This window comes from Gobio gobio (genome assembly GCF_949357685.1).
Source record: "Gobio gobio genome assembly, chromosome: 17".
Lineage (NCBI taxonomy): Eukaryota > Metazoa > Chordata > Actinopteri > Cypriniformes > Gobionidae > Gobio > Gobio gobio.
Window position 1 is genome coordinate 7,711,628 of NC_137110.1, and position 26,951 is coordinate 7,738,578.

Sequence of the window (26,951 nt, forward strand, 5' to 3'; positions counted from 1 at the left end):
GTGGGAAAGGTCAACCTGCTTCATTTAGTCTGAATACAGAGTCTCAGCTGTGTTTTTGTCAAGGAACCATCAAAAGATTCTCATTATGTGACCATTGATGCGCTTGAAATGTTTACTGTTCAACCACATGCTACTTGAAAACAGATCTGTTAATTCAACAGCCATTAATGAGTGACCAATGTTTTTATAGATGTCATTTTCTGCTGAATATCTGTTGTGTATTGTTTTGACACTTTTATATACATATTGCATTTTTCTTTGGAATCGCTCTTAGCTTAATATTTAACCTTAACTGGGTTAAAAGGGTTCAGATTATGTGTGGATTAACAGTATGGATAGCCTGAGAGAGAGTTTAGGGTCAGATGAGGACTTCAGGCCAGAGCTGTGTTCACACTATATCTTCACTCTAAGAAAAGTCTGTAAAAATTGGGCACAATATGCTGTTATTACGAATTAATTGTACATTGTGCTTTTTCACAGGTTACCCATATTTTGAATTGTGCAACACATTGTGTTGTGTCTTATGTTTAAAGAAAATGTCTGTAAACTTAACTGGCAGAAAATTACATCTAATTTCTTTTAGATGTTAGATGTTAATACAAACATACACATTTATTTTACTGTGATGCATTAAATAGTGTTGTTGCAAATCACCATGTCACCACAGTAACGTTATCTAGCTGGCTGACATAGATTAGGTTCTGCCTGAATGATTTGTGATAGTCTTGGAAGCATTGGTAGAAAGTTATAAACAAATGAGTAATGTTTTGGAACATATGTCCTCATTTTCCAGCAAAAATGCATTTATAAATTACAGCTGTGATGGAGTTACATTACAGCCAGTGTTGCAATTTAATTTTCATTATATATAAACTATAATGTAAATTCCAGTATATAATATATATGTACGCAATAAGGTACGAGAGGCTGTGCTATCGGAAATTTGACAATTCCCACTTCTGAAGTCGTGATTACGAGCTCGTCCCATTCAAATTTCGAAAGTGGAGGGCGTTCATGTGCAATTTTTACCTAGGAAACTCGTATTTACATTAATTCCGAGAGCACGTGATGGCAGCATAAGTCATGGCTGAAGAGCGAAGCGGAGTTATTCACGACGATACAGCACTAATGCAACATGAAGTAAAATCACTAAAAGCATTCCTTCCGCTGGAAAAAAATAGTCCCTCACCATGATCAGCAACAGAAGTCACATTATTACGCCATTAGATGGTGCAAAGACTTTATGAGAGAGTCAGTCAGTTGTGAAGGCTTTTATATTGAAAGGACTGAAACTTACTGACTACGTCCGAAACCTGGAAAATGCTGCCTTCCAAGGACACATTTCAAGGTAGGAAGGCATCAAGACACATCCGAATTTAATGTTAGCTTCACTTCCTGTCTCCTGAGAGACCTTCATCTGATCAATTTTTGAAGGCAGCATATATGTAGGCTATCCTTCACTGCCTTTGATATCCCACAATCCTCTGCCTTCCATTCTGTGACAGTTGAGCTGGAAAAAAAGATGCCGTCCGAAAGTTGCGTTTGCTGTTCAGTTAGTGTGTAAATGTATGGTTTTTACCAACATTTTGCACTTCTGGTGTAATTTCTAGCGAGCAATTACTAATGTAGTAATTCAGTATTTGGGCTGTGATTATGGGGCGTGTTTCAACAGAACCAGGAAAGACCTCAATTGGATAGACCTACAACCATTCAGAGCAATGAATGATTAGGTTACTGTTTATCATCTGTCCATCATCGTCTAAAGCCCGCCCTGACAATTTCATTGGTCTGAACAGTTTCTGTTCGGGCATAATTACTCCTCTACGGATCAAGTCTTGACCGAACTGCCTGAGCTCAAATGTTGTGGGCGGGGCTAAGTTCGGCTGGCATCCAGGCTAGTCAGGCACGGGAAAACCCCTTAAAGGGTTCACCCAAAAATGAAAATTGCTCAACCTCAAGTTTTTCCAAACCCGTAAGACCTTCGCTCATCTTCGGAAACACAAATGAAGATATTTTTGATGAAATCCGAGAGCTCTCTGACCCTCCATAGACAGCAGTTTAATGAACACTTTCAAGTCCCAGAATGGAAGTAAAAACATTGTTGAAATAGTCCATGTGACTCCAGTGGTTCATTCATTAATTTTATGAAGCGTCAAGAATACTTTTTGTGCGCAAAAAAACAATAACGACTTCATTAAACAATTTCTTCTCGTCTGTGTCAGACTTCTACGTTGATGTATGTAAATACAGTGCAGAGCTTCCGAGTTACGTCAGAGTTACATCAGAACGGCGGCTCACCATTGGCTAGCTCCTGCGTCAGCATCACACGCATGCGTCGCGGTGCTCACATGAACAGCCTCAGCCAATGGTACGCAATGGTAGCTCTGACATAACTCGGAAGTTCTGCACTGTATTAAAGGTAAACTATGCAAGATTTTTGCAGTAAAATATCCAAAAACCACTAGGCCAGTGTTATATATTTTGTTCAGTTGAGTACTTAGAATATCCCAAATGTTTCCAACTATTTGTAAATCGTGAGAAATTGCTATTTTAACCAAGGAACCGGGACGTGTGAGCTATGCGTTTGAGGGAGTCGCCTGTCGATTGCGTCATATCTGCGTTCCCTCGGTTTCCGGTTTTATTTTGCAGAAACGCTTTACTCTCATTGCAGTGTGAACAAGTGTCATAGCAGCCGCCGAGCAAACGTCATAACTTTTCAACACACTCAGATATATCTAATATGATAAACAGAGCTGCGTTACCTCATACTCATGACTGAAAAAGAGAAAGTGGCGCCGGCGACCGTGTCATAATAAAAGTCCTGCCGGCGACTATGCCATAATAACAGTCCCGCTCTTCAATCACTCCAGCGGCCTTGCTCAGCTCCACAACACTCGTCCTGCTCTGCTTCAGACTACAGTAATGTTAATAATCACATCTATGAACATGATTTCTACCCGAGTCCTATCCTGATTCTTTCCCACCGGCTGTGAGCTGAAGACCAAATGTCCCAAGATTCTGCGCTCAAACGTGGCGTCATCAAACTATGCCTTTGTTTTGAACAGGCGACCTCTAGTGGACGGAAAAGTTACATAGTGTAGCTTTAACTACATCAACAGTGTAGGATGTACGACAAGGCAAGGCAAGTTTATTTATATAGCACATTTCATACACAATGGTAATTCAAAGTGATTTACATAGAAAATGAATTAAAATAGTGATAACACTATGTGCATAAGAAATACAAAATACCATGTATAAGAATTAAACATAGAAACAAGGATAATTAACACCGTTGTAATGAGAATTACAAATAAATAAATAAAAATAAAATGATGATAAATAGATCCCTAACTGCCTGATTCTCTAAATATGGGGTACCCCTATCTGAGATGGAACAGCGTATGACAGAATTTTCATTTGTGGGTGAACTATCCCTTTAACTGTTAAAAGGACAAGATATCGCAGCGATATTCCTTCAATATTTTTGAAAGTAGTCTCTTCTGCTCACCAAGGCTGTATTTATCTGATCAAAAACACAGTAAAACCAGTAATATTGTGATATATATATATATATATTATTACAATTTAAAATAACTATTTTCTATTTGAATATATTTGAGAATGCAATTTATTCCTGTGATCAAAGCTGAATTTTCAGCATCTTTACTCCAGTCTTCAGTTTCACATGATTCATCAGAAATCATTCTAATATGATGATTTGCTCCCTGCTACCACTTTCGATTCTTCTCTCTATATTTTGTTCTCTGAAGCTTGTAGAAACTTGATTTTTGACTTGACTAAACTTTAACTGTCATATCTGTTCATCATTGCACAGAGACCAAATGTAAGTGTTTTAGGCGGTCCTAGGAGAGGCTCGAGCAACTGTCTGATACAATAGCCTGAACCTTACACTGTGTGCCACACACACACACACACCCTCTGGCTACTCGCTCTGATGTTCAGTCTTCTGCTCTGATGAGCCTGTCCACACAGGAAGAGCAGGTGGTTCATCTTGATCATGTTGATCTACTATTACTTCAGGACTTTTTAACGGAATGAAAAAAGTGAAAAATTGCTTATTCTATTTTTAAATTTCAGATTCTGTTCATCCTTTTCACATAAATATTTATCTTAAATTAGGTAGTTAATTATGAATGTACTCCATCCAGGAATTTCCATCAGGATAAATGTTTCTGTTTTAGTGATGTCACACTTGGCCACTCAATGGCCAACTGGTCTCCAAAAAAATGAATACCGTAGTCATGGCTGCATTGAATTACAGTAATGACCTATATTACATCATCACTCTGAAGACAGTTACTAGATTTTTGCATTTTATGAAGTGAAAGAGGGTTTTCTGAAGAGCTTTCGACAATGAGCTGCATGAGATCATTTATGTCTGGTGTTACTCATATAGTTTAATATAAGGTTATGGATTTAATCAAGTCATACATGCATGTGTAATTGCTAACAGCATGTGACGGTACAACAGTGTCCAGTTCTATAACCAGAGCTGATTATATCGGCCCATCTGGATTCATCATCGTCTGTTGTCAATAACATCAGAAAATAATAAGTCTTTCACACCATCTCATAACAGAGTTCATCCAGCCAGCCATCTGGATGTGTGTTTGTGTGCATTATGTCTATGGTTGGTTTTATTAACAGCCATAAATTTGTCAGTGAAACATTGATAAATGATGCTGGCAATGAAATACTTAAATCATTGTTTATGTGCTGTCTGACCAGCTTGTGCAAGCTAAAACTGCCTTTAAATAAATGTTCTTTATAACCTAACATATTTCCTCCTGCAACTATACAACTCATTATATTAATACTGCCATAAGATTTATGATTTCCTTCTGGCAGTAGATAAAACAATTGGAAAATCGTATAGACTTACATAGAAGCAAACCATATCTAGAAACCATAAATAATAGAGACTCTTTTGACTCAATCCACAAAAGCCTAGCATTCACTTTCTGTTTCTTTAGAATATGTAAATATAATTTTACAATTTTCTTTTAATTTGTAACAAAAGAAAAAATGTAATATTATAAAATATATATTATATATGTTATAGCTATATATATATATATATATATATATATATATATATATATATATATATATATATAATGTATGTATATATATATATATATATATATATATATATATATATATATATATAATGTATGTATATATATATATATATATAATGTATGTATATATATATATATATATATATATATATATATATATATATATATATATATGACATATGTATATGTATTATATATGTATATATACGTATGATATATTTCTAGATTAATTTGTAATAAAATTGTAAAATTTAAAATAAATAAATATATTTGAAATTAATATTAAATTCCTTTCAAATTAATTCTATATAAAAAATAAATAAATATATTTATAATGTATGTAATGTGTTAATCATTTTTAGTAAAAAAGTCAAAAATAATTAATTTGTAATAAAATTGTAAAATATATTGAAAACATTAAATATGTTTTTGTAAAAATGTTTTACTTTATAATATTTAACTTATAAAATGTAAAAAAATATATAATATATTATATAATAAATATATATAACATCACATACTGTATATTAATTTTTCATTCATTTGACAATTTTATTACATCCACATTTTTTAAAGATATTTTACAGCGTAAGGTAGAGTTCATTTATTTGCGACTATAATGTTTTTTCACCTGGGTATTTTTCATACTTTGAAGATAAGTTTGACTAGATCTGACTGGCTTCTTTTTTTGCAGGATGGTCGGAACATGCCCGCCGTTTCACCTCATCCTAAACCATGATGATTCTCATTCAGTGTAATGTTATGTGACAGCTTCTAGTGAAACTATGTAGAATCTAGCACAAGTCTTCAGTGTGCGCTAAAGCGGATGCTGTCTGTGCATGGACTACTGGTCCACAGGCCCAGGGCCAGCACAAAGCCATGCTTCATCCTTGAGCTCTGCCACACATGAGTGCTTAGAGAAAGCTGCCCTCCAGGCGCTGGAATTCATAGCCCTGTGGAGGCTGGAGATAAGCCGTGCGTATGTGCGCTTCAGAAGGGCTCGCGTTACACGCTGAAACTCATGCCACCCAGGAACTGTTACCATATGAAAGCAGACTGTTTTGAAAGGAGAGTACCGCCTGGCTCAGCTCTTTGTGTCAGTGTGATAACACCGGCTATGCCAGACGGAACGTGTTAAATTGTCTCTATCACAGCTAATGAGTTTGAGGTCAGTGGCTGAGGATTTTTAGACCACCTCCGCAAGCCACACAGAAAGGCTGTGTGATCCAAAGCAATTTCCTTGAGGTTTGTGTATGTTGTGGCAGTCGGATGGTTTGGGTGTGGGGTGTGAGTCGATGTGTGTCACATTTGGGGTTTTGTCCTGTCTTGTTTGTCTGCGTGTGTCACGCTCGAACAGTAATATGACAGTGATTACTACATCACTCACAGAAGATGTTTTCATTGACTGAAGCTTGGCCTGTGATGTCTGAAATGTGCATTTCACCAGTGGAAGGAATGCATTTGGACGGATGAGGTGTTTCTCCCTGTAGGAAAGAGTCGCTGGAGATCACTTTAATGTGAGAAATGCTTCTGCTTGACATCAGTGGGACGTCACTGAGGGCAATTTTAGATTTTTGTCTTCTGAAAAAAGGCCTAATCTCAAATGCGTCGAACTGGTGAATCATTTTTGTACATCTGCTCAAGTGAACTGATTCACTAGAATGAATTGGGCTTTCCAATGCTGCCTGAGCATTATGTATTCAGTAAATGGTAATTATATCAAATTATAGCTTGCTTCGTACTTTTTTCTACCTCTTTGCAGAGGAGCTGGAAGCAGAAGATGCCACGCTGGTCGATACATGTACCATGAGGAGCACAGGAGATCTACGCTAAAGACAGACAGGAGAAAACACATCGCCTGGATACATTTCACAGGTAAACACATTCTTTTTTCAAGTTCAAGATTACTTGTATAATGTGCATGTATATAAATATCATATTTTCAATTTACAAAAAAAAAGCCATGTTGATAAAGCAAAAGCTATGCCATGGTAGTTTACAGAGGTTCATTCAGGCTGTGCTGATACACACATGTGTTAGGGATTTCAACTGCTTGAATATCTGTTAATGTCAATTATATTAAAGTAACAAAAATTCCTTTGGACAGTAATTTGGACATGTACCATGGCAATACTAAAGTATTCTTTGAAGAATCATGAATATTCTATGGTTTATATAGTATTACCAATCTGACATAATAATTGTATCACAGTTCTGTCACAATATCCAGTTTAGGAGACTATAAAATATTTTCTTAGTTATTTTTATTAAACGTTGTATTACATTGGATAATATTATTAAAACTGATTAACTAGGTATTATATATCAACTAATATAGAAGATTAGAAAAAATAGACATAGAAAAAATTATCGATACAAAAAAGTTTTCAGCTGCAGATGGTGTGTATATATATATATATATATTAGTGCTGTGAATCGATTAAAAAAAACTAATTAATCAAACATTTTCTGTAATTAATCATGATTTATCGCAATTAAAAAACATTGGAGTTTTTAATATTTTTATATTGTAATAATTTCAGTTACTCTCCAAATTAATGAAGAAACAATTTAAAGACAACATATTTTAAATATTTGTTGTAATGGCATCTTTTTATGAATGAAGGCCAGTATCACTGATACTAATGTCTCTATGAAACATTACGAAAGCTACCAATTTCAACATTTATTAGGCTTTAAAAAATAACAACTTTTAATTTAATTGAACTTAAAACAATCTTTACAAAAACCCATTATAATAAATGTTATATTTACCCATGGCCTTCCCTGTTAGACATAGTCTACCCAGAAATTGAATAAAGTTATCAACACCTTTCTTAACTGCATAAATAATAAATGAAATATAGATTAATCATCATTAAAGCTAAAGTTTTCTCTGTTCCCATTGTTCTTTGATGAATATTAATGACAGACATCATTAGTGCTTCTGTCACTTTAAGATCGGCCGAACATGACGCAGATCTGATGTGCTGTTACGTGCATCTCATTTTCTCACAAGTTCATTTAAGACGTTATTTAACTCATTTAAGACTCCTAATATGAGAATATTCAACAAAACTGACATTTTGGCAAAATATTCTGTGTTGTTATTTTTTGTTCAAGAGCGAAAGAGAACTCGAAAATGTGTGCACGAGACTGGCGCGCGCACGCGTGTGTGTGTGTCAGGGTGTCCCTCGATTAGCTCCCTAATCAGTATATCTTGTACATGAATGAGGCCGACTCCCTGATCAGTGCCTGACTACTGAACTAGGGAGCGGATTGAGACGCACCCACACAGACAGGACAATGACATACAGCACGCTCTCTTGTGTCTTGTCGTGCTTAGATTGTTTAAAAGCATTTACATGAATAAGAGCATGATCATATAATGTAACGCTGGGCAAAAATGGATATAAAAACGGACACTGCGTTAATTGCATTAAATATTTTTAATGCGTTAAACTGAAAAATGAATCGCCCACGTTAACTTGCTCAGCACTCAGCTCAGTGAATAACACTGATTCTCTCTTCATCACGGCACCTGTTAGTGTGTGGGATATATTAGGCGGCAAGTGAACATTTTGTCCTAAAGTTGATGTGTTAGAAGCAGGAAAAATGGGCAAGCGTAAGGATTTGAGCGAGTTTGACAAGGGCCAAATTGAGATGGCTAGAAGACTGGGTCAGAGCATCTCCAAAACTGCAGCTCTTGTGGGCTGTTCCCCGTCTGCAGAGGTCAGTCTCTATCAAAAGTGGTCCAAGGAAGGATCAATGGTGAACCGGCGACAGGGTCATGGGCAGCCATGGCTCATTGATGCATGTCAGATCTCAATCCAATCGAGCATCTGTGGGATGTGCTGAACAAACAAGTCTGATCCATGGAGGCCCCGCCTCGCAACTTACAGAACTTAAAGGATCTGCTGCTAACATCTTGGTGCCAGATACCACAGCACTGCTTCAGGGGTCTAGAGGAGTCCATGCCTCGACGGATTAGGGCTGTTTTGGCTAAATAAATTTGTTTTGATGTTTCTATAATGGGTAATCCACCAGTATGTGTAAAGCTCTTTAGTCATTGTTGGCCAAGTCAAAGTCCGTACTTGAATCCTATTGAACAAATTTGGGATTTAGTGGATTCTAAGATAGATCGCACAAACGTTTCATCAAAAGCAAGTCTTTGGGAACCACTAAAAACTATTTATACAAATACCAATACCAATACCATACAAAATATTACGTTTTTTGGTTATTATGTGTAAGTAAAGACTATTTAGTTTTTTCAGTTTGTTATTTGCCTAATAATTGACAAGTTTTCTCTTTATTAACAACAGATGGTCTAATAAATTTGTTAGGCACTGTATATCTGAAGCTGAAAATCCTTTTTGGTCCCACTTTATATTAGGTGGCCTAAACTTACATCAAAAAAAGTACAATATACTTATTGTGTTCATATTGTATTGCAAAGCACTTTTGCTGATATTGAGGTGGGATACGGGTAAAGTTAGGGACAGGTGTGGTGGTATGGGTAAGTTTAAGTGTAGGGTTAGGAGAAAGGGAAGTGTCAACAGTGTAATTATAAATGTAACTACAGAAATGAATTACAGATGTAATTGCATGCAGGTCATTTTTTTAATGTAAGTACAATGTAAAAACATGATCAAATGATTAATTTAAATGTTAGTACATAGTTAAGGCCACCTAATATAAAGTGGGTCCTCTTTTTTAATATTTTACTTTATTATTTAAAAATGTATATATGACCATCAGGAAAATAAATATGCCTTATTTTAAATATGTATTAAAATAGATAATACCCTTATTTTTCAGATTTAGACAGTACACATCCAGTTAGAAAAAAATAATAAACAGTTATCCATCTATTTGAAATTTTTCACTACTTTAAAATAAGAAATGGCAAAAAGAAAAAGGTGTTGATATCAGTCATCATATTGTTTATGTACCATTCTTTAGCTGCCATAATATAATTACTGGGGTCTACATTTTGTTTTTGTTGAATTTCTTGACTCTAAAATACGTCACCTCATCAAATTAAAAAGGTTTGGAAATAGTAAAACAAATCTGTTTCATGCTGACTTGAGCATAAGCTCTTTTGACAGCATTTGTGCTGTTGGTTTCCACAGGAAATAATTCCACGTTGAGAAAACGTGTTTTCTGTGATACACTCACTGAAGCCTTAGATAAGCATGCTTAAAGGGATAGTTCACCCAAACATGACAATTCTGTCATCATTTAGTCACCCTCATGTCGTTCCAAACCTGTATGAGTTTCTTTCTCCTGTTGAACCAACACTATCTCACGACCAATTCATGAGGTGGCGAATTTGTACGACCTCACTCTTAAGAATTTGTATGTTTTGTCTAAACCCCAGTGACGGGTTTGAGGTAGGTCATTCGTACAAATTCATACTAATTTGGCAACTCTTCAAATACGTACGATTTAGCAAAAATCGTATAAATTCGTACGAGTGAGGTCGTACAAATTCGTACGAATTAACCACCATGTAAAATATTAAGAATTGCTGTGAGATCGGGTTGGTTGATCGGTGTTGTTAACCAGACAGTTGACGGTAACCAATAGCCCCTTTCACACATACAGTCTTTACTGGTAAATTACCGGTAACACACCTTTGTGAACAGGACCTTTTCAAAAATACTAAGGGAATACTAATAAGGGAAACAGTAACATTACCGTAACATTACCAGTAAATTACCAGTAATGTGCACTGTATGAACGCAGAATTATGATTACCGGTATATTCACGTACGTGCTGACGTCAGCTTTGGGCCAATCATAAGTTCTCATGGAGATAACGTGATGACTCCGCGCTGTTTTACGTTAAGTTTTTCTATTTAAATATGCACTAAATGATCAACTTTGACCGTTGCGTCATGTTTCGCAGATTTTTCAACGTGTCACACTCGAGACCCAGCCTTCTTTTCCATTCATCAGCGTAAATACGTCAAAATATGCTGTCAAATTGAACAGATAGTGAAACTATCTATAGAAAATCTATATATAGAAAGTGTTTCCTCTCATGTGGGCGGATGAAGACAACGGTGCAGCGTTTAATGATGACTGACATCACAGAATTTACTGGTATTTTGGTGCTGATGTGTGAACGGTCTCTTACCGGTAAAAAGCCAGAACGCTGTCGCTTGTGTGAACAGCATATTTTTGTATTTACCGGTAAAGTAATTCTGGTAATTTTCCGTCAATTGACCGGGATTGCTGTGTGAAAGGGGCTATTGACTTCCATAGTATTTTTTCCCTTCTACGGTTCTGGTTATGGTCTGGTTCCCAACATTCTTCAAAATATATTTTTTTGTGCTCGACAGAAGAAAGAGACTTATGCAGGTTTGGAACAATATGAGGGTTAAAATAAGACTGAAAAAAAAGTTGTAAAAACAGATATCACTTACCATTCTATACCTGCCATAATATGAAGCGAAGAAATTCGAAATAATAAATAATAATCGAAGCTAAGAAATTCGAATCAATTAGTCCGATTTTAAAATCGATGAAATGGTTGCCGATTCAGGAAAGAATTAGCTATAAGATCTTAATACTTGTTTTTAAGACGTTACACGGTTTCCCCCCTACTAACCTTTCTAGTATGTTGGCAATTTATAATCCATGAGATCTGAAAATCTAAATCTTCTTGTTGTTGCCAAAACCAAACTCAAACATAAGGGTGACCAAGCTTTCTCTCATATCGGTCCCAAACTCTGGAATGATCTTCCTCTCTCTGTCAGTACAAAACTGTAAGGTCATGTTAAAAGCACATCTTTTAAAGACCGCCTTGGCATCTTCTTGATGGGTGTTTGAGCATTACCATGTCGATGTCCTGTGTGCTTTCTTTGTATTTTATCTGTGTTTTCTCCCTTGTTATTTGTGTTTTCTTTATTGTTTGGAAAGCACTTTGGGCAACAGCAGTTGCATTAAATGTGCTATATAAATAAAGAAAATGAAATGAAAATGAGTGAAAAATGAAGTAATTTGACATCATATTTGTTTTTGTGTGTGATCAAACCTAACATTAATATGTGCTGTACTCAGGTCACGCTGAGCCCATGCGGTGGTCCATGCTAGCCCTGCTGCTCCTGTCCTGCAGCCAGATGTTTGCCCAGCGCCCAGGTGACATCTGCTTACAAAACGACGACCGCGGACAGGATGTCACAGCCATCCCTGTGCCGACCGTGGATCCTAAACTCTTCAACAAGAGACGGTACCGCTCGCCCCGCGTACTTTTCAGCGAACACCCCCCCGACTCGGAGCCCACCGGCCACCAGAGGAAGAGCAGGACGAAGAGGAAAGCAGGGCCGCCTCAACACCGCGGAGTTTACTCCGTCTGCGAGAGCATTAGCAATTGGGAGGGAAACAAAACCAAAGCTACAGACATCTCAGGCAACGAGGTCACCGTCTTGCCTGACGTAATCATCAACAACTCCAAGAAAAAGCAGTACTTTTTTGAGACGACCTGCAGCAGCGGGCGGACCGGAGGTTCTGGGTGTTTGGGAATCGACGCGCGCCATTGGAACTCATACTGTACCGATTCGCACACGTTCGTGCGAGCGCTGACTTCATTCAAGAACCTGGTGGCGTGGAGACTCATAAGGATCAATGTAGCTTGTGTGTGTGTGCTGAGCCGAAAGTCTTGGAGACAATGACAAACTGGCTGCTTTCGAATACACCAGCAACCGCCTTATGATATCAAACTTAATAATTCCAAATTCCTCTATATGTGATGGTGGACATTTTCCTTTTGCAAACCATTAATGACAACTTGTGACATAAAACATACCGTCTAAGGAGGATATTGTCATAGGACACTACAATGGAATGAGTTTGTTTTTTCATTTCTTTTTTTATGCATTTCTGTCTTTTTAAAATAATTGTTTTCTTCTGCAGCAGTACGAGAACATGTACATACATTGTTGTGTGTGGTAATTGTTATTTATTAAACTGCAGCATTATTGTCCAGTTTATCGTGGGTCCTCAGTGTGCATATCAGGACACGGGTCATTTTAAAAAGAGCATTCTAGGTTAAATACAACGTAAAATTAAAATTGTCATCATTTACTCTTACTTGAAAACTTCAGTCATTTTTGACATTTTGTCCGTTTTTTGTTGTGTGGAAGAAAAAAGCCATACGGGTTTGGAAGGACATGAGAGCGAGTAAATGATGAGAGAATTTTCTAGGAATTTCTTCCTACTAGATGTTCCTGGTATTATAGATTGGTGCAAATTTTTCCAAAGAAAAAAAAATGAATGAATGACTTTCAATTTTGGCCCCTCCAACCACTTGTCAACAAATTTCCACAGACAACTTGCCAGTCAATTTCCAATAGTTTAAAAAGTCCTGGGCCCAGATGTTAGAAGTGTATTGTCAAGGGTTTCCTTCATTTAAGAGATTTCTTGCAACCAACTGCTGGCCTACATTTTATTTTTGTTGAATAGCTTGACTCTAAAATACGTCACCTCATCAAATTAAAAAGGTTTGGAAATGGTAAAAAAATCTGTTTCATGCTGACTTGAGCTTAAGCTCTTTTGACAGCATTTGTGCTGTTGGTTTCCACAGGAAATAATTCCACGTTAACTAAACGTGTTTTCTGTGACACACTTACTGAAGCCTAGATAAGCATGTTCACCCAAAAATGAAAATTGTGAAATTTACTCACCCTTATGTCGTTCTAAACCTGTATGAGTTTCTTTCTTCTAAGAAGAACCAGACAGTTGACAGTAGCCATCGACTTCCATAGTATTTTTTTTTATAAAAGTCAATGGCTACCGCCAACTGAACATTCTTCAAAATATCTTTAACGGTTTGGATAGTAAAGGATGTAAATAATGACAAAATGTTAATTTTTGAGTAAACTATCCCTTTAAAGGGAATGCTTCCCGAAAATGGAAATTGAGTCATTATTTATTCACCCTGTTGGTGTTATAATGCAATTTGACTTTTCTTTTTAAGACCCCATACACTGTAAAATGCAACAGTGATTCTAACTAACACTTGTTAGTTCACTTTACTTAATGTCTTAAGTTAATTGTAAAAATCTAGTAATCTTTACTATTCACATACTATGCCTTGTTTACTCAAACCCAGGGGGGTAATCCAACACCCGGAAAGCGTACCTTCCATAGGGGCAGCCATTGCTAACCAAGCCATCCCAGCCAGAGGTGGACAAAGTACACAACTCTATTACTTGAGTAAAAGTAAAAGTACTGGTCAAATATTACTCCGTTACAAGTGAAAGTTCTAAAAACAGATTTTTACTTAAGTAAAAGTACAGAAGTATATGTTTTTAAAAGTACTTGAGTATCAAAAGTACATTTCCTTTTTTATGTCAATGCATTATTTTATTATTGTTGCATTGTTGTATAAATGCACTCTATGCCATCATGGTGGTTTAAGCCAGTCAGTGATGCTCCATCCAACATGCTAGCAAACGACTTACTTAAACTCATTTCAATACTTGTATAAAAGTTACAAAGCTCTTTACAAAGCTGCTGTCACTTTAAAACTGAATGCATGGACCCTATACTCTGATACACATCCGATATTCTCCCAACTGTTTACTCTTCTCTTTCTCCCAGACTTTTACATTTTTGAACATTTTATGAGACATGCATCAAGTGTATGCCAACTAAACTAATCTTTAATCTTTTGAGAAAACTGAAACACACTTAAGTATGGAAATGTGTGCACACACTGTGCCGAGGAACCGTCTTCTTCCATTTTGCTATAAACTGATCAGTGTTCAAAAAATGTTGGGAAACTTCACATGACCCTACAAGAGTGATTACTGCTAGGCTGTCTGCAAAAAACAAAACAAAAACCTTTTAAAGAAGAAAAAATATCATCCACTGACTTGCAAAGCTGCTACAGAAACGACTTTCGACTTTGAGGACCTTGATAGAAATGTAGTGGAGTAAAAAGTACAATATTTGTCTTTCAAATGTAGTGAAGTTAAAGTAATACGTTTCCAGAAAAAATAATACTCAAGTAAAGTACAGATATTCAAAAAGTGTACTAAAGTACAGTACTCAAGTAAATGTACTGTCCACCTCTGCTGTTAGCGTTCCATTGACTCCCATTCATTTTGGCGTCACTTTGACAGCACATAACTTTACATCTGAGGCATTTAAAGACTCCATTTGTCCATTGTTTATTTCTAAAGAAACACGACAATGTATAAAAGGCTCCATTACCTTGTATGTTACACTATCGCCCCGTAGAAGGCGTTTTTGTAAAAATAGGCTAACAATTGAGTCATAACCACGCGACAACCGGCGCACAGTAGAGAAATTACCGTATAGACAGGAGGAGAAGCTTGCAGGCAATCTTTTACTGTCTATGAGGAAATGTATTAAAATAAATACTATGCAAAATGACAAAACAATCAATCAGAATACTTACCAAAAGTTGCCCCTGCTCACGCTCTCCGTTTCTGCAAGATTCTGTGCTTCAGATTTCACTTTGCACAACTACTAGAAGGCTTACAACTGTCAGACAGGTTGCTCACGTCACATCTACGTCGTCAAGCTCAGCCATCAGGAAGTGAGTGCTTCTAATTGACTTCACTTTTCTCCGTGGAAGTCTATGGGGTCGCTGTGTCCATTTCTTTTACTGTCTATGAGAAAACCAAAGTTAACGGGTTAGTTCACCCAAAAATGAAAATTCTGTCATTAATTACTCACCCTCATGTCGTTCGACACCCGTAAGACCTCCGTTCATCTACTGAACACAAATGAAGATATTTTTGTTGAAAGCTGATGGCTGAGAAAGGCTTCAGATAGGCCTCCATTGGCATTCAGTACATTTATAATCCCAAGACCCAGAAAAGGCACTTAAAACGTCGTTACAAAGTCCATCTCACCACAGTGACTCTACAATAATTTTACGATGCGACGACAATAGTTTTTGTGCGCAAAAAAAGAATAAAAATAACACCTTTATCCAACTTGTTCTCGATTTCCGTGTATGCCTCCACGACGCATGCGCGAGAATATGACGCAGATCCGGCGTTCGGACACATGACCCAGAAGCAATTTGTTTACAAGCAGAGGAAGACGCGCGTCTAAGCTGTTGGATTCTACATTGATCGTGCTTTAGGTCTCGGCGTAGTTCTCAAAATGGGGCTAAAGTGTGCATTTCATGGATTCCCGAACGCCGGCGCTACGTCATATTCTCGCGCATGCGTCACGGAGGCACACACGGAAGACAAGAAGAGGTTGAATAAAGTCGTTATTTAGATTTTTTTTTTGCGCACAAAAACTATTGTCGTCGCTTCGTTAAATTATTGTAGAGTCACTGTGGTGAGATGGACTTTGTAACAACATTTTAAGTGCCTTTTATGGGTCTTGTGAGTGTAAATGTACTGAATGCCAATGGAGGCCTTTGTCAGCCATCAGCTTTCAACAAAAAAGGGGGGGGGGGGGGGGCAATTCTTAATAGGCTTTTCACTAATTTCCTCCACTTCTGCAGTTATCTTTCACTAATTCACTACAAGTCATCTTAAATGTTGAATTGTCAATACAACTGAAAAATTTGAGAGAACGTCACATAATTGATGTTTTTGTTTGATGTTCAGTGTTCCCTTTGATTGGGCACTTTGAACTTCATTTATATCATTGTAATTCTCTTTCTAATGATGCAGCGAGGCAACAATAAATCAGTTATTTGGTTTCAAAGGAAGGGAAGTAATAAATGGGTTGCTTTTAAAAGGTGACCTCACTTTAGATTAGATTAGATTCAACTTTATTGTCATTACACAAGTACAAGTACAAGGCAACGAAATGCAGTTTAGGTCTAACCAGAAGTGCAATAGCAGCAAGTGCAGGATATACAACATTTGCATAAGTGCAGGACATGGATATGTACTGAGTATATATACAGGGAGTGCAGAATTATTAGGCACGTTGATTTTCTGATCATATTTTTTTTCCAGGCACATTTGACCAATTCCAAACCACAGTAATCCTAATAACTACTATTAATTTAGTATTTAATATTGTATAAGTGATATATAATTGTTCATGAAGGCTGGAAATGAAAAACACCTTATATTCAGGTGTGCAGAATTATTAGGCATGTTTTCTTTTACAGATAAATTGAACCAAAAAAGAGACTGAAAAGTCAAAAAGTATTAAATGCCCATGAGAAGGATGCAATACTAATGCAATACTAGACATTGCAGTTAAGGCGTGACCATTGGACAGTGAAATGCTCGTTGGGTCAGCAGGATCTGACAAAAACAGGTGGTGAAGAAAAGACACCTGTTAACTGCAAAAGAATTAAGAATTAAGGTGAAGAATTAAGGGTGAAACCATCAGGAACCCTTTAGTCTCCAGCGCCACCATTTTCCAAAGCTGCAACCTACCTGGAGTCTCCAGAAGTGCAAGGTGTCAGGATCTCAGAGACTTCAGTTAGGTAAAGAATCCTAAAAAATGACCCCCACTAGATAAGAATCACAAGCTGAAGTGTTGTAAAATACATGAAGAAGGTTTTTTTTATAGGCTTTATGGACAGATAGGTTGAGAGTGACTCTTGAAGGACCAGCACCACATCCTCCAGTACCACTGTTTGAAGAATTCATCTTCCAGAATCTGGCAGTACGTTTTGGGAGTTCATTTTAGTCCATCCTGAAGTCCGTTTTGCAGAGATGGACTAAAAATGAACTCCCAAAACGTACTGCCAGATTCTGGAAGATGAATTCTTCAAACAGTGGTACTAGAGGATGTGGTGCTGGTCCTTCAATAGTCACTCTCAACCTATCTGTCCATAAAGCCTATAAAAAAACCTTCTTCATGTATTTTACAACACTTCAGCTTGTGATTCTTATCTAGTGGGGGTCATTTTTTAGGATTCTTTACCTAACTGAAGTCTCTGAGATCCTGACACCTTGCACTTCTGGAGACTCCAGGTAGGTTGCAGCTCTGGAAAATGGTGGCGCTGGAGACTAAAGGGTTCCTGATGGTTTCACCCTTAATTCTTCACCTTAATTCTTAATTCTTTTGCAGTTAACAGGTGTCTTTTCTTCACCACCTGTTTTTGTCAGATCCTGCTGACCCAACGAGCATTTCACTGTCCAATGGTCATGCCTTAACTGCAATGTCTAGTATTGCATTAGTATTGCATCCTTCTCATGGGCATTTAATACTTTTTGACTTTTCAGTCTGAGTTAAATCTCTTTTTTGGATCAATTTATCTGTAAAAGAAAACATGCCTAATAATTCTGCACACCTGAATAAAAGGTGATTTTCATTTCCAGCCTTCATGAACAATTATATATCACTTATACATTATTAAATACTACATCAATAGTAGTTATTAGGATTACTGTGGTTTGGAATTGGTCAAATGTGCCTGGAAAAAAAATGTGATCAGAAAATCAACGTGCCTAATAATTCTGCACTCCCTGTAAATATATCTATAAATAGAGAGATGGTTATTACTATAAACAGAATTTACAGGTAAATATGTACAGTGAATAATATACAGATGGTTATTACTATAAACAGAATTTACAGGTGGATATGTAATATAACATACAGATGGCTATTACTATAAACAGAATTTTACAGAGAGAGGTATACAATGATATGTTAGGCTAAAATAAGGAATATGGCAGTGGATTAAGGTAGTGCAATAAATTATGGACAGAAGCTATCCGAAAAAAAGTGTAAAAGTGCAGTGGAAAGTGATTGCATATTACGGTTAGAAGTACGGTGCAAAATGCAAATGTAAACAGTAGGTACTGTAAATAACAGTCGGCAGTGCAAATGAGCATAATCCAGTTAAGATATGGCAGTGCAAGATGCATAAGTAAACAGTTGTTACTGTAATAAACAGTCGGTAGTGCAAATAACAAAGTGAAGGCGGATGTGAGGTAGGAGAGTTATCAGTATATGAGGGGAGTGGATCAACGGGGGTTTGAGTTCAGTAAAGAGACAGCTCTGGGGAAAAAACTGTTCTTTAGTCTGCTGGTCCTGGTCCGGTGGATCCTGAAACGCCTGCCGGAGGGCAAGAGAGAAAACAGTCTGTGGGCTGGGTGAGAGGAGTCCTTGAGGATGCTGCGAGCTCGATGCAGGCAGCGTTTCCTCTGGATGTGCTCGATGGCAGGCAGCGGAGTCCCTGTGATGCGCTGGGCAGTTTTCACCACCCGCTGCAGTGCCTTGCGCTCCGCAACAGAGCAGCTCCCATACCACACTGCCACACAGTTGGTCAGGATGCTTTCTATTGCGCAGCGATAGAAGTTCACCAGGATAGCCGAGGAGAGCTGATTCTTCCTCAGTGTCCTCAGGAAGAAGAGGCGCTGGTGAGCCTTCTTGACCAGGCTGGAGGTGTTGGTCGTCCACGACATGTCCGCCGAGATGTGGATCCCCAGGAACTTGAAACTGGAGACACGTTCAACAGCCATTCCATTGATGTGGATGGTGTCGTGTGTGCCTCTTGACTCCTTCCTGAAGTCCACGATGAGCTCCTTCGTTTTGGTGGTGTTGAGGAGCAGGTTATTTTCGGTGCACCATGTGGCCAGGTGCTGGATCTCCTCCCTATAGGCAGTCTCATCGTTGTTGCTGATGAGTCCAATCACCGTTGTGTCATCCGCAAACTTGACAATAGAATTAGATCCATACACAGGCTTGAAGTCGGCGGTGAAGAGGGAGTAGAGAAACGGGCTTAGCACACAGCCCTGTGGTACACCAGTGTTAAGAGTGATGGATGTGGAGCAGGTGAATCCTGAACGAACATTCTGGGGTCTGTCAGTTAGGAAGTCCAAAATCCAATTACACATTGAAGTGTTGATGCCCAGGTCTCCAAGTTTGGCTATTAACTTGGTTGGGATGACAGTGTTGAATGCTGAGCTGAAGTCAACAAACAGCATGCGTGCGTAAGTGTTTTTATTGTCCAGGTGAGTGAGCACAGAGTGCAGTGCCATGGAAACTGCATCCTCTGTGCTCCTATTGCTGCGGTAGGCAAACTGGTGTGAGTCCAATGTGGATGGTAGAGAGTCTTTTAGGTGTTCCAGGACCAGCCGCTCAAAGCACTTCATGACGATGGGTGTGAGTGCTACAGGGCGGTAGTCATTAGGGCACCTCGGGTTAGAGTGTTTTGGCACTGGCACAATGGAAGTGCGTTTAAAGCATGTCGGTACAGCTGCTTGGGCAAGAGACAGGTTGAAAATGTCTGTAAAAACCCCAGCGAGCTGCTCCGCACATGCCCTGAGAACACAACCAGGGATGTTGTCTGGTCCAACAGCCTTGTGCGCGCTGATCCGGCTCAGTGACTTGCAGACATCTGTGGAGGAGAGTGTGATTGGTGGGTCAGCTGAGGGTTTGAGCTTGGTGGCAGTTTCTCTGTTGTCTCTTTCAAAGCGAGCATAAAAGTAATTTAGCTCGTTCAGGAAGGTGACATCAGTGGCTGCGGGGGTGGAGTGGGTAGGTTTGTAGTCACTGATGGCCTGAATGCCCTGCCACATGCGTCGAGGGTCAGAGTTGGAAAAGTGTCCCTCTATCTTTAGCTTGTAGCAGTGTTTGGCCTTTTTGATCCCCCTCTTCAGGTTTGCCCTGGACGTACTGTAGGCTTGTGCATCTCCTGATCTGAAGGCAGTATTGCGTGACTTCAGCAGGAGTCGCACTTCCCTGTTCATCCATGGCTTCTGATTTGGGTATGTGGTGATCTGTTTCTGGGTTGTAACACTGTCAATGGTGGTATTGATATGATCCAATACAGAGGAGGTGTAGAAGTCAATGTCTGTGTGAGCACCACTGGTGGCTTGAGAAGCAGACACACTCCAGTCTGTGTGTAGAAACCTTTCCTGGAGTGTGGAATCAACCCCCGCAGGCCACACCTTGATGGTCTTCACTGATGGCTTCACACGGTTGATGAGGGGTGCATATTTGGGGATGAGGAACAAAGAAAGGTGATCTGACTGTCCCAAGTGGGGGAGGGGTGTCGCAACGTAAGCACCAGCCATGTTTGTGTAAACATGGTCTAAGGTTTTGTTTCCTCTGGTGTGGCAGGAAACATGCTGGTGAAACTTGGGTAGCACTGACTTTAAGTTTGAATGATTAAAGTCACCTGCAACAATAAAAGCAGCTTCCAGGTGATCAGTCTGTTGTTTACTGATGGCTGCATGAAGTTCTTTCATAGCAAGCTTGGCATCAGCATCCGGGGGAATATAGGCTGCAGTTATAATGGTGGAAGTGAACTCCCGCGGTAGATAAAACGGTCGACATTTAACCATGAGAAACTCGAGGTTAGCTGAACAATGACTTCCAACAATAGCAGAGTTTGTGCACCAGGCTTTGTTAATGTAAATGCACAATCCACCACCTCTGGTCTTACCGGAGCCATCTAATGTTCTATCCGCCCGGAGCGTGTGGCATCCCGCTAGCTCAATAGTGGTGTCCGGTATTCCGCCGTTTAGCCAGGTTTCCGTGAAGATTAGGACGTTACAGTTCAAAAGTTTCTTGCTGTGTGTGATGCTGAGTCGAATCTCCTCCATTTTGTTCACTAGCGACCGTACATTGGCAAGGAAAATACTGGGTAAAGAGAGCCGATGTGGGGTTAGCCTTAGCTTTAGCCTTAGCTTAGCTCTCAGTCCTCCACTTCTAACTAAATCGTAAAATCTACTTATTACTTCCCTTTATGTCAAATAATGATCTTTAACAGTTCTATTGCTAACTCTTATGCCCTAAAACACAGAGTGTAACTTTTGTGTTGATATAATCCCTCTGTTTGTGACTACTGTTTGTGATCATGCTTGAGACACAGACTTCAACATTGAGCATACAAAACACACCAATGGTAGCGATACTAAATCAAGAGCAAATCTAAAGCTAATTATCAAGTACTCAGTTCTTTTTTAGTTACTAGAACTCTTGTGTAAGTGAACTACTATAACTAAGCATTTGTCATGGTATTCCTATTCACTTTACTTGTTTTTTTCAAAGTAATTGGTTTGCATGCTTTTAAATTTTTTTGAACTAATGAGATTTTACAGTGTACGACTCATGCCATAATTTAAAGTGTTCTGAGGGCATATGATAGGGTTTAGTGAAAAACACAAATGTAATTTATTATCTAGCGAACATCCTGCACAATTATGTTGGTAGTATAATCATAACACTCAAACAGTACACGTTAGCGTGACACTGGTTTGATCGAATTGCTTATCAACCAGCTTAAAAAGTTAAAAGGTTAGTTCGCCCAAAAATATGAAAATCATCCCATATTTTACTCACCCTCAAACTATTCTAGGTGTATATGACTTTCTTCTTTCAGCCAAACACAAATGGAGTTATATTAATCCTGGCTCTTCCAAGGCTTTATAATGGGAGTGAATGGTAACTTAGATTTTGAAGCCCAAAAAAAGTGCACCCATCCAAAATTAAAGTAATCCATACGGCTCCAGGGGGTTAATAAAGGCCTTCTGAAGTGAAGTGATGTATTTTTGTAAGAAAAATATCCATATTGAAAACTATAATCACTGGCTTCCACTAACGTCCATACATGATTCTAGTTCTGGCGAAAGAGTGATCTCTGATCCGACGTATTGATAAATGTGGAAGCACAGACGATAAAGCAAAACAAAACACAGTTCACAAATTAAAATTAGAATTTTTGGGAGTTTGTTGCCCAGCCATATTTGTTTGAACTGCAGGAGCTGCCTACTCTCTTACCTAAGCTTACTCTACATCCTATGTCATGTGTTGGGTCAGAGGTAGCGTACGAGAACTAGCGCACTAGCCTCGCGTACGACCGTTACCGGAAACCAGAGATTATAGTTTATAACGTTTTATTAATTAACCCCCTGGAGCCGTATGGATTACTTTTATGATGGAGGGATGCTCTTTTTTCGGCTTCTAAAATCCACCATTCACTCCCATTATAAAGCATGAAAGAGCCAGGATACACTCTAAAGAATGCTGGGTTAAAAACAAAAGTAGTTCCACCTCAAATTGGTGGATTTTGACTATTTTACAGATCAAACACAAACATAAATGACCTTCATCTTTTTGTTTCTTAAATGTTGACCCATTAGACTTCCATTGTACTATAAATATTTTACATTATTTTTGAACATTTAGGATATTTTCTGTGGCCGTTGACAGAGCCTAATCTAGCATATTCCCTTACATATTTTCCATTGTGCTTGAAGTCGTCCCCACCCCAAAAAAAACATTGAACTTTCCGGAACGGCCTCAGTTTAAGCTTTCAGGAGTTAGCTGAGGTTTTTTCTGGTTTTGGTGAAAAAAAAAACTAAAAAAACCTGTGACTCAGACATGACCTTCAGCCATGTGGCAGAAAAACTAAACGGTTAGGGCACATTTTGTCAGACGCTTTTGAGTAGTTGTTGAACGCGTTGGTGGGGCCGACCTCAAGTCTCAACAGATGTGCTCACACATGGAAATGTTGTTCTCCTTCCAGAGGCTTCCACATGATGCAACTGGCCTTGAGAGGGAAAATCGTTAAAAAGCAATTCTAACAACCACAAACAGGTGTGTCACTCCAATCAGACTTTGAATACATTTGTTTAAGCAGCATGTGGAAGTCTTAAAAAAAAAACAGATGGGATACCCACCTCAGGTTTGATTGTGTAAACAGAAGGAGACCACATGCCAAAGGTCAGGTGCATGGCCAAATGATGAGGTCATGTCTGGAAGCCTGAAAGCCACGGGCTTAAGGTCAGGCGTCAAAGTTCGTCTGGAATATTCAACAGGATTGTACGGTTTATATATCACATCACCCACAAGCGAGTCCTTCATCAGCACGTGTTTGTTTAGCGATATAGTGCGGGTCAAGCAGTGCTAAAGGGGTCGTCTTTTCAAACAAAATCACTTTCACACACTCATTTGCTCTCATTAGATGATGTTTTGTGGTCGTCGGCTATTTCGACAGTTGTGTACTTGGATGAAGAATGCGAGAATTTCCCTCACGCTCATGTAAATGGAACAAACAAGCCTGTACGTCTCTGATTGTTTGTAGGACAGCTCCCTATGGAGAGTCTGCTGTGACAAATCCAAGAGAATCCCTTTTGTTTAATTCACAAAGAATATTAATGAGATTAATGAACTGTGGATGGTAGACTAACACACCGGAGATTTCAAACAAGGCTACGGCCACCCCTCAGCATGCGTAGCCTACTACAATGTAGGATTTATCGTCTTCAGGAAGGTTAATGATTCCCTGATTACATTCACATAAACGTCTGAAAGTCTTAATCGAGATATGACTGTAAACTAAAGTGATACGGTGCGCTGCTGGACGGAGCGATTCAAAAACAAACTACTGTCGCCCTCTAGTGGTTCACTCGCTACTCTACGCTTTCCCGGGTGATGACTGTTTGCTGTAATAGTGAGAAGTTTATGCCGCAATTCTATTTTAAATGTTATTTCACTCAATTTTACTTTCAGTTACTTTCTATTGTTGTCCAATACTGAAAGTACACATGTCTGTACTATACACATTTCATCACAAGAGGGAGCACTGCACTTACAGAACAGATTTATGTGTTGTTTAAATGAATGTAACTTTATTTATTGATCATACACAAAATATCCCAATGCCATGATTGTATTGCAGCTCAATATGCTGTTTGCTCGATCATTTAAGGTTGTGCTTGATTCATGGGAAACCATGTCCTGACTAAACCGGAGATAACAATTATGAATCTTTGAAAATAGCAACATTTCCACTTTGAAATCAATCAGAGATGACCAAAAAAGTGCCCTTAATACAAATTTAACACATTCTATTTTCATATTATTTTATTAAATTAGGGCATTAAAATTATCACACATTAAACCATTTGTCCTCAGACCATAACTCAATGCTTCACATATATTATGATTATGAATATATATCTCATATTTTGCTATAGCTGTATGATGAACTCAGATAACAGTCAAAGCCTATAGGGTTAGCTCAAGCTTAATAATGTTGTATAAACCCAAGCTCATCATAAAAATGCAACAAGGTTGATCTGCTCTTTGTTGATTGAGCTTGTGTTTTGGCATCATTGTATTAAAGCGTTAGTTGATACCCAAACAGGGAAGGTCAAAGACCCTATACAAAACTAAATGTGAGTAAGTATATCATTTATACATAAAGCCTGATTTTTTTTAACATTGCTGTGTATGCCTATAAATACACAAACAATAAATTTGACAGTCTCTAATGAAAATGTGAGAAAGATTATCTGAAGATGATCTCAGCGTGTCCTGAGTTTGACCTCAGACAGCAGACAATGGCCTCCTCTCACCGATGAGATGACAGTGATTGTGACTGATGTGGTGTGTAGTGAGACAAACCTTATGAAGAGACTCAATAATGAAAACCCTGAGTGTCTGACCACATCATGAAGGCGTTGGGAATTACACCGTAGGTCCAAACATAGCCTAAAGCCATTCAAAACTGCAGATCACTGGATTTTGTGTGTGTGTGTGTGTGTGTGAGAGAGAGAGAGAGAGAGAGAGAGAGAGAGAGAGAGTGTATATCTATCTATCTATCTATCTATCTATCTATCTATCTATCTATCTATCTATCTATCTATCTATCTATCTATCTATCTATCTATCTATCTATCTATCTATCTATCTATCTATCTATCTATCCATCCATCCATCCATCCATCCATCCATCCATCCATCCATCCATCCATCCATCCATCCATCTATCTATCCATATATCTATCCGTCCACTCGTCCATCCATCCGTCCGTCCATCCATTCATCCACCCACCTATCTATCTATCTATCTATCTATCTATCTATCTATCTATCTATCTATCTATCTATCTATCTATCTATCTATCTATCTATCTATCTATCTATCTATCTATCTATCTATCTATCTATCTATCTATCTATCCGTCCACTCGTCCATCCATCCGTCCGTCCATCCATTCATCCACCCACCTATCTATCTATCTATCTATCTATCTATCTATCTATCTATCTATCTATCTATCTATCTATCTATCTATCTATCTATCTATCTATCTATCTATCTATCTATCTATCTATCTATCTATCTATCTGTCCATCCATCCATCTATCTATCTATATATCTATCCGTCCACTCGTCCATCCATCCGTCCGTCCATCCATCCATTCATCCACCCACCGATCCATCCATCTATCTATCTATCTATCTATCTATCTATCTATCTATCTATCTATCTATCTATCTATCTATCTATCTATCTATCTATCTATCTATCTATCTATCTATCTATCTATCTATCTATCTATCTATCTATCTAATCTATCTATCCATCTATCTATATATATATCTATCCGTCCACTCGTCCATCCATCCGTCCGTCCATCCATCCATTCATCCACCCACCGATCCATCTATCTATCTATCTATCTATATATCTATCCATCCACTCGTCCATCCATCCGTCCGTCCATCCATTCATCCACCCACCGATCCATCCATCTATCCATCTATCTATCTATCTATCTATCTATCTATCTATCTATCTATCTATCTATCTATCTATCTATCTATCCATCCATCTATCTATATATCTATCCGTCCACTCGTCCATCCATCCGTCCGTCCATCCATTCATCCACCCACCCATCATCTATCCATCATTCATCCACCCACCGATCCATCTATCTATCTATCTATCTATCTATCTATCTATCTATCTATCTATCTATCTATCTATCTATCTATCTATCTATCTATCTATCTATCTATCTATCTATCTATCTATCTATCTATCTATCTATCTATCTATCTATCTATCTATCTATCTATCTATCTATCTATCTATCTATCTATCTATCTATACAACATTCAGGTCT

At 38.2% G+C, this 26,951-nt stretch overlaps 1 protein-coding gene across 1 annotated transcript in view; it reads left to right on the forward strand.

Moving 5' to 3' along the window:
• Positions 1 to 14,021, forward strand: part of ngfb (nerve growth factor b (beta polypeptide)) — a 33,732-nt gene extending 19,711 nt beyond the window's left edge. Inside the window, exons 2-3 of the mRNA XM_079839962.1 lie at positions 6,868 to 6,980; positions 12,177 to 14,021. Of these exons, the coding sequence (XP_079696088.1) occupies positions 6,905 to 6,980; positions 12,177 to 12,787 (687 nt within the window). The 5' untranslated portion in view covers positions 6,868 to 6,904 and the 3' untranslated portion in view covers positions 12,788 to 14,021. The remainder of the gene's footprint in view (positions 1 to 6,867; positions 6,981 to 12,176) is intronic.
• Positions 14,022 to 26,951: the final 12,930 nt, after the last annotated feature.